The sequence below is a fragment of the Protomyctophum bolini genome (genome assembly GCF_963924005.1).
Source record: "Protomyctophum bolini genome assembly, chromosome: 16".
Taxonomy (NCBI): Eukaryota; Metazoa; Chordata; class Actinopteri; order Myctophiformes; family Myctophidae; genus Protomyctophum; species Protomyctophum bolini.
In genome coordinates, this window is record NC_137877.1 from 6,321,187 (window position 1) to 6,330,570 (window position 9,384).

General features: G+C 42.0%; 1 protein-coding gene across 4 annotated transcripts; it reads right to left on the reverse strand.

Moving 5' to 3' along the window:
• Positions 1 to 584: 584 nt before the first annotated feature.
• Positions 585 to 7,287, reverse strand: jam2b (junctional adhesion molecule 2b). 4 transcript variants are annotated; one of them, XM_080785859.1, is made up of 10 exons: positions 7,216 to 7,287; positions 7,124 to 7,184; positions 4,398 to 4,463; positions 3,745 to 3,855; positions 2,952 to 3,101; positions 2,645 to 2,826; positions 2,025 to 2,133; positions 1,772 to 1,898; positions 1,451 to 1,502; positions 585 to 1,290 (listed from the first exon to the last, which is right to left on the reverse strand). In XM_080785859.1, exons 2-10 carry the CDS (start codon positions 7,173 to 7,175, stop codon positions 1,255 to 1,257), a joined length of 885 nt encoding a protein of 294 aa, XP_080641985.1. In that variant the 5' UTR covers positions 7,176 to 7,184; positions 7,216 to 7,287; the 3' UTR covers positions 585 to 1,254. The 4 variants fall into 4 exon arrangements, with proteins under 4 accessions (XP_080641985.1, XP_080641983.1, XP_080641984.1 ...); XM_080785857.1 differs by having other exon boundaries at positions 585 to 1,502; XM_080785858.1 differs by having other exon boundaries at positions 585 to 1,495; positions 1,768 to 1,898.
• Positions 7,288 to 9,384: the final 2,097 nt, after the last annotated feature.

Consider the following 9,384-nt stretch of genomic DNA (forward strand, 5'->3'; position numbering starts at 1 on the left):
CAAGTCTACAAGCCTACGTGAAGTAAATGACAGGCGGCTGCACAGAAACAAACCGTTAAAACTCAGACTCGTTTAAACTTCTGCTTCTTTTCCCTTTTCTGCTTCTTTTCCCTTTTCACAGTGCAAAGCATTACCACCCCAACTTCACATGGCTTCTGCATGTAATCATGTGAGTTCAGATGGTAAGTTTACACTGCCAAGCACGATAATATTAATAATATAAACCTGTAGTGTGTGATGTGCCATTATTAAAAAAATCTTGTAGTGTTGTACATTAGAGAGAACTTCTGTGAAGATTCTCCTTTAATATGATGCAACCTTATTTCAAAACCGGTTAGGATATTAAAACTGTAGTGTGAGCCCACCGTGACCACTTACATTCTATTATGCTTAGGGCCGATTCATACTCCTATTTTAGAGCCGAATAAAAGTCGGTTCGGCGCTGTAGAGCCTACAATGTGACGTCATTTGAGGTTCGGGGGGGGCGGGTACCGTCCTAAAGTCGTCTCTTCGGTGCTACTATAGCCTACCACTAGGGCCGTCACCTTGCCCCCCCCGCCCCTCCCACCCCTCACTGGTGCGAAAGTGGGTAGTAAAAACGGGGACGGCCCACCCCCACGGGTCCCAGCGCTCTGTACTACACAAAATATCTTTGCCTAAAATAAGTGATACATAGCTTGCAGAGTTAGTTTAGTCAGATATACTCGAGGGGTTAATAGCAATACGCTGCATTACTATGAGAGTATATACAGTGTTTTTGCAAGACACGTCATGTCATACGCTGAAGTGACAATCAGCTGACCAATTGGGCGGGGTATTACTATTTACAGTAGGCTCACCTATTTTATGCTGGTTGTTGTTATGCGCCGTTTGCTCCCACCACCACCCCAGCACCATATCGGGGTGGTTGAAACTGTACGTATATCTATCTCTCTGCTCTTAATGTTTAATGATGGTCGTATAATTGCGCCGATCAGGGTAGAAAAATGTAGCAGAGCCGAACGAACGCCAAGATAAAATATTAATATATGCACGCTTGTATTCTCATCCTATAATAAATATTTGTCTACTTGTGAGTTATCTGACTGAACTGATCTATAGAAGCTCACGTCACGTCGTAATCGGGCTATTTTCTCTGACTGTCCACCACCAGAATAGGCACTCTAGAATAGGGATCATGTGGTTAACTGGGTGTACATTTAGAGCGTGTGACTGGTGTGGTGTGGCTTGGGAAACAGGGATATTGTTGGCCCTTCAGATCATGAAGGGAGTATGTTTATAGTTCTTGAGCTGTGGAGAGTGGAAAGATGTACAATGAAACATTTCCTTTAATTAGTCAGCAGGACGCTTTATCAGCTACTTAGCAACAGCAGTTTGGCAGTTTGGCCCCACATTAATGCCAGCCACTAAAACAAACTTGATCACGATAGTGTTTGCTTTGATCACTCACATTGTGGTGGGTGGGAGGAGGAGGAGGTGGTGGTGGGCTGTAGGACTTGCCACTGGATGGAAGAGGAGAGTTCCGGTTTAAGTTCGACAACAAAAGTAACACATAGATAAGATACTGCACATGAGAGAATGATCATAAAATGTGACGTACCTTTTTTTGTTATTTTCTTCTGATAAAAAAAAGGAAGAAAATAAAAATCAGTGCTGAAATTCTCTCTTTAGCTGCACACGCACTGTGACGCGTACACACACACACACACACACACACACACACACACACACACACACACACACACACACACACACACACGCACACACACACACACACACACAGTACTCACTCTTGCAGCAACCCCGGCGCCGGCAGAGACACACACCGAGGCAGCACATTAAGATTAGCAGCAGCAGGGCTGAACCGCCAGCTATCAGAGTGGTCAGACTCAGCTCATCTGTAGGTGAGAGATAGAGAGGGTGAAACTGTGAAAGTGTCTGCATGGGTTTTTACATTGTAAAAGTATTAGGTGTGGCTCTGCAATGAGAAGAGCTCGTCCTGGACAACGTTAAACATCACTCACAGTCGATGACTTTCAGGTGCTGAGCCACGCAGCTCTTCGGCGCCCCCACGCTGTTAGACGACTCGCATCGATACAACCCCGAGTCTTTTTTAGACACGCTGTTAAATTTCTGTTCCATAATAGTTATAAAGGAAGAGAGGGGACAAAGAAGGGGAGAAAAAAAACGATTACAACAAGCATGCACACAACAAAATAATCTGTGTTCATTTTATTTATCTTTCCCTGGATTGCGAGCACCACAGCATGTTCACTGTTGAGTTCACACATTTGGGAAGGCAAGCTATTTCCATTTGTGTTTCATGCAATACCTCCCTCTGGTGAACCAGAAGTTGTCCTATGTCTCAATAACATAGAGTAGCCTGTACCAAATGCAGCTTGTGCAGCTTGTGTTAGTTATGTTGTAACTATACTGTAGTTATACTCTACCATACAGATTGGTGAAAGTAATGTCTCATGATCATGAACAAAAACTTGACATTTTACTAACTGTATATAGCTATATGCTATACTTCTGCTTCCGTCTTTGCATCTGTTGCCATGTCAGTGCAAGTATATGTTCCCGTAGATCCATTTGAGCATAATATACTATATTTGCACACTTTTCACTATGTGCTTCTTACCAGCGTTCCTTTCATTGCGTCCATATTGTAGGAAGTGTCTACTGAAGGACTCAGTGCCATGTTGTCTTTGTACCAACTGTAGGTGGCAGGGGGGATGCTGAGCTGGTCCTTACAGACGAGCTCCAGGCCCGCCCCGGCAATTACAGAGCTGGGCACCTCACAGGACGGGACGTGGGGGGGCACTGAAGGGAGAGAGGGGGGTTAGAAGCACTTAGTCACTAAAGGTAAAAGTGTATGTTAGCGCATCTTGAAGTCTCCTATTAACACACACACACACACACACACGCACAGTCCTTTGGTGTCTTACCCAGTACATTAAGGGACACAGTTGTCTCTCCCAGGTTGACATGGTCTTCTGTAGCAGTGACCTCACAGCGATACTCCCCTGAGTCTTTCTGGGTGACAGAGTGTATCGTCAGGGTGGCGCCCTCTATCTTGGCTCGTCCAGCATAGGATCCTTAAGCAAAGAGAGAGAGAGAGACATGGGTAGGAAGACACGGAGAGGTGGTGAGAGAGAGGAGGAGATGAAGGCAGGGACGTGCAGAGAGTGTTAGAGAGACAGGGGCTGAAATCCCGTGAGAGGGCACTTTTGGACAAAAGAAAAATAGCGAAAAATAGCTGATCTACAAGCTCTCAACGCGTTGTGCTGCGATGCGTTGAGAGCTTGTAGATCAGCTATTTTCTGGGCGCAACCCAGCACTCTTTATCTACTGGAGATGCGGTGTGTAACGACATGGATTTCTAAACAAATTTGTTCAACGCAAAATGCTGCGTTCCAAGTTCAGGAGACTTCGTAAAAAAAAAAGCAATTCTCCTGAATGCTTGGAAAGAGGAGAGGAGGGGCATTTGCATTACTTTCACTATAGTAAATGCTGCATTCGTGGTCTGGAAAGGGCAGTTGTTTTACAGTCGGGTAAAAGGGCAGGGGCTGAAGCCCCCTTTGATGTCTACTGTGCACGTCCCTGGATGAAGGTTAACTAAGACTGGCACAAAGACAATGAGATTGGATTCAAACTGTAGAAGACAAGAATACTACAGGCACAGGCAGTGATACTGAAGAAAGATGACAATAAAACTTGTAGTAAAGATCAGTTGCTCACCACTGAATTTCCCAGCAAAGTAAACAAATGTCACCCCTTTTCCTTTCTTCTTCCACTCAATACGAGGGTTCTGGTCCTTTTCAGTCTTAAACTCACAGGCCAGCACTGCATCTGGGAGTTCACAAAACACAACATCACACAGTGAGTACAAATAGAAGTGTACTCCAGTAAACCTAATTCAAATAATGCATGTGCACATACACATAAACATACATTTGAATAAAGGAAAAATAGCTTATCACTTCTTAAAAATGGCAAGAATTTTCAGAACACTGTTTTTATCTTTGCAGTGTTTGGATTCGGGTTGTTAAATAAGATGCCCACTACAAAAAACTCTATTTTAAACATTTTGATGGTACGTTTTAACTGTTAAATAATGGCAATGGACAAAGGCCATATCGCCAATATAAAGTTTAGCCCAGGGTTGATGCCCATAACATTTGTGCTTCATACATTTCAACCCCTGTTTTTTTATTGCTGTCCTCAAATTTATTTTATTATAAAAATGATTGAAGCAGTGATTTCTTACGGGATAGGTAAGGTTTTGACCATTTTCATTTTATGTGATGTTACAGTGATGCAATACAATGCAAATGAATAAGGTTTGGTGGTTGTGTATCTATAATTCAGGTCCATTTCCCTTGATTAATCACCTGTGTGTTCATGAACCTCCACTTTGGGTTTGCTGCTGCTTACTGTCACAGAGAGGGAGGCAGGGCCTGGAATTGAAAACAACATTCATGATAAAGAGTAAGCTTAGTTGTTTTGTCCACTATAAAAGTACCGGTAACTTAATACTAGCCTGGTTAAACACTCTCCCCTTGAAATCACATTTAATTTATGCAATGTGATTTCACGGGGGGGTGGTTAACCAGGCTAACTAAATACTTAATAATATCTTGTCTTTGAGTGTGGAAATAAAAGGCCCTGATGTAAGAACAGCATTTGAAATAACAAGTGAGCTGTCTTGTGTTTTGTTTGTCCTTACACGACCATTCATCAAAGTAGTCAAGACAGAATAACATGTAAAATAGAAACAGATTCGTCACTCGAGCCATACAACCTTTCCACAATTGAAAATTGCATGCCAACAGTCTGTCTCAAGAGACTATTGATTCATTGAATGGTCAGTGCTCGGATGAGAAAATGTTTACAAACTCACTTAAATCTATGGTTGCTCCAGGTTATATGAGTGCCCGCCAGAGAGAAAAAACAGACAAAAAACAGACGCGACGACCAGATAAAGTAGGGCATGGGAATTAGCTGTGGAATGACATCATAAACTACCCATATACAAATACTTCCACACCACCAACAAACAAAGCCAAAGCTGCATTAAATACAAAAAAACAAAACAAATAATAACATATCAAGCATAGCATACGTATCGACTTTGTGTGGACAAGACACACAAAGATTAACTTGGAAACAATATAGAATGTGTACGTAACGTTTTGGTGGTGCCAGGAACGGCAGAGCACAGGAATGCAGGTGATAGATGGTTCTCTGACAAGCTGTTAAGAGAACTGGGTCTATCCTGACCTAATCACCTTCTCCGGGGTGCTCCCATGATCGGACCCTGAAGCACACACACACTCACACACTTTGCACACACAACACCCATAAGAAAGCATCTCTCTCTGTGTGTGTGTGTGTGTGTGTGTGTGTGTGTGTGTGTGTGTGTGTGTGTGTGTGTGTGTGTGTGTGTGTGTGTGTGTGTGTGTGTGCTCCATATGCACAAAGCCTCTGTATATACAGTAACCCTACTCTTCTCAGCTGGCCCAACAGAAGGTTTTAAACCAATCACACGTGCACGTCTCCCTTCAACACCCTGCGCGCACGCAGCACACACACACACACACACACACTCCTGCAAAATATTGATATTGTATTAAAAATAAAAAAATAAAAACAATAACATAGCCATGTCCGCCAGCGTTCTCTCGTCGACTTCAAATGCATTCTTTAAAGATAGTATGTGCTTGATTTAATCTCCGTCCAATTAGCAAGCAAAGGGGGTCAACCAGAGGCTATCACCAAACTGAAACGGTGGGGATCTCCTTTTGATTCTGTAGTTCTATACTCCTGAGGACAATATGACAGAACTCATCAGGGTCTGAATCTATTTGAAACAGCATCAGAGAGGGTCCAATGTAAACACAGACCCCCGTCTCTCCCCCCATCACCACTCCCCACTTATCTTCAAGTCAGTCCCTGATGAAATCATACATCGAATCACACCTCCCCTAAAAACATAGGAAGTGCGCAGGCTCTCAAGTTCAGGGCTCGAGATGGAAAACACCCTGTGTGTACTGTATATGATATTGTTAAAAGAAATACAGACAGGCTTTTTTCAAGAGCATTTAAAGGCCTGTCTACTGTAGCCTATCAACATATTGTTTTCACCACAGACAACATTTTCTCTCGTAGTACAGTTTGCAACAGTAGACGCACATAGCCTACCTAAATACTTGTATACGTGGTATACTAAATACTTGTAATACGTGACCCCACGCACACGCACGCACACACACACACACACACACACACACACACACACACACACACACACACACACACACACACACACACACACACACACACACACACACACACACACACACACACACACACACACACACACACACACACACCTCCTGCTCTCTCTGATATCTATAGTAGGATATATTTCATGCAATTAGCATTGTTTCAATTCATAATTATTCAAACCTCTCTCTCTCTCTCTTTCTCTCCATCTCTATAAAACAATATAATATATATATATATATATATATATATATATATATACATTATATATATATATATATATATATATATATATATATATATATATATATATATTGATTGATTGATTTATTAAAAGTTTGCTGAATTACAGTACATTTACAGTAGGCCTACAACTCAATACAAAAACTGTCAACTGTGAGTGGACGACACCATAAAGCATTATAATTTATACACTTGTAAGTTGTTTACAATAGGGCCCACCATTTTCAATTCATCAAAAAACAAACACACTATAGGCTATATATCCTTATATATAGGCAGCTAGGCTATATATACGGTCTTGTTTTCGAATTCATTGCATTGGATTGATTGCATTTTATTAACATTTTGCAGCCCAGTTCGAGCAAAGCAGTTCAATACAAGGTCTGCTATGAGGATTGAAATACCCAGAAAAGCACAATGGCTTGTGTTTACATGTCGAATTAAATCCAAATTAATTAACATTGGTATTAAACTTAACATTAACAACTGATCTTTATTGCTAAAGCATAAAACAAACATTGGCGACAGACTGCTGCAAGTTCTATAAGAGTCTATCTCTATCTCCTCGGAAAATCTGAAAATATCTTACTCTGTATCAAGGTGATGAGAAGAAGTAATGGCAAAATCTTCATGTTACACATGTTTTGTCCGTGATGATGAAGAGTCTCAGTCTGTCAGCATGCAGCCGTTTGTCTCGGAGAGAGGTTTCCGAGTATGTGTGACCACTGTCCACTGTGTCCAGTGACCAGAACACCACTGACTGGGATGCAACTTGTTGAATGAAGTCGGACAAGTCTACACATGTGTTCAACTTTCATCAACTGCACGTGTGTGGGAGCGCGTTCGTGTGGGACGGCGCACTTCGGGAGCGTGCCCGAGAGAAAAAATAGTCTGTATTGAAAGAATCATTTAAATTAAGTGCAGTGTGACTGTGAGTTAGCTAGCCTCTGGTCCATAGCTCTAATGCGTTGCATTATGCAATGCAATAACGCATTAGAGCTATAGACCAGAGCTAAGTGTGAGTGTCGACTGACATGCATTTTGTTTTTTTAATATTCGGTGTTATACCCTGTTTCCTTTGTTTTGAGGGGGGTAGACGTTCACAAAAACACAGCTTGTTATTATTAAAAATATTTTATGCGACATGGCATGCAACATACATAAATATGCATATTAAGCAGGCCTTTCCTTTGGCTTGATATATGATAAGATTTGAAAGCTCACTTGCCTATATATTTCTCCACAGCCATTGTTCATTGATAAGCTGCTGCTACATGTTGGGGGGGACCACCGCGATGCAGGTCGGGACAGCTGGGTGAGCTGCTGTGACCTTGCTCCTGCAGTATCAGGCTATTAGGTTTCTCTCGCAACTATTATCAACAGAAGAGTTCATTGTCAGTTACTTGGGTTCATGTGCAAACATTTGTGCTTACATTTGGTGGCCATATGCGCGCGCGCACGCGCACGAACACACACTTTAAATGTCTGTTTTGGCACCTGTTTTCATATACTACGACGGACAGCTGCTATATTCCACAAGCAGCACCTCCGAGTCCTATAACATGAACACCCGCATTTGTGTGCACACAGCACAGGCATATGTTTGTTTGTTTATTTGTTGTTTTTGATTGTTTGTTTGTTTGTTTGTTTGTTTGATTGATTGATTGTTTGATTGATTGATTGATTGATTGATTGATTGATTGATTGATTGATTGATTGATTGAAAACTTTAGGCTATCAACAGATTTCAGAATGGGTACATACAGACAGACGGTACAGGTCAATACAAAAACTAAGAGGATAAAAACAGAAAAAGCACTAAGACTTGTTTACATCAGGGTGCTCCATTTTCAAGACACACAAATATACACATCTATGCAAAAAAATAAATCAAATCAAATCAAAAAGGGAATAGGTGTATCTAGGCCTACTATAGAAAAATAGAGGGGTGGGGGGCATTTGGGGGGAGTTTCGAATTGCAGCCGCCTGTAATGAGAGTGGTTAAGGAGACATGGGGATTCACATTACTTAATGGCTGTTGGTAGGGCGTTACACATTTTAGTGGCCTATAGGAGCTAAGTTAATTTAACCCCTTGTTTGAGCCGAATCTGGGTTGAACGTGGATGGTTGTTGAACTCCCCTCTGGAGTTGTGATGGTGGACTTCGTTGACATTAAGGAAGTATTTTGACATGCAGGTGTACATATCTTAGTGGTGTAGTGAATCTTGTAGACCATGCAGGCACATTGCAAGTTGCTGTACTCTGTCGTCAACCCTAAGAGTAATTATAGGCCTACGTAGGCTATTATGTACACATAGGGCAGGCTATGTCACAGTCTCTGCACGCACGCACGCACGCATGCGCACACGCACGCATGCGCGTGTGTACGGGCAAACACACACACACACACACACACACACACACACACACACACTTTAGGTCTGTTACTTTTAAGCACCTGTTTTCATGACAGCTGCTATGCCACCTCCTATAGGCCTAATGGAGCAAACACGCATTTGTGTGCACACACAGGCATACACAGAAAAGAAAAATAATATTTTTTTATTTTGTTTTCTTTTTATATCAGCTTGGGAGTTGAAAGAAACCCATCCGCCTTTCTTTTTCATTTATTGTGTTGTAAAAAGTGACGTCTGTTGTACAAATCTTATCTACAAACTAGATAAATGTGTGATAAGCCGATCATCACAGGGCAGGTATTAAAACACACACACACACACACACACACACACACACACACACACACACACACACACACACACACACACACACACACACACACACACACACACACACACACACACACACACACCCCCACACACGCGTATGTAG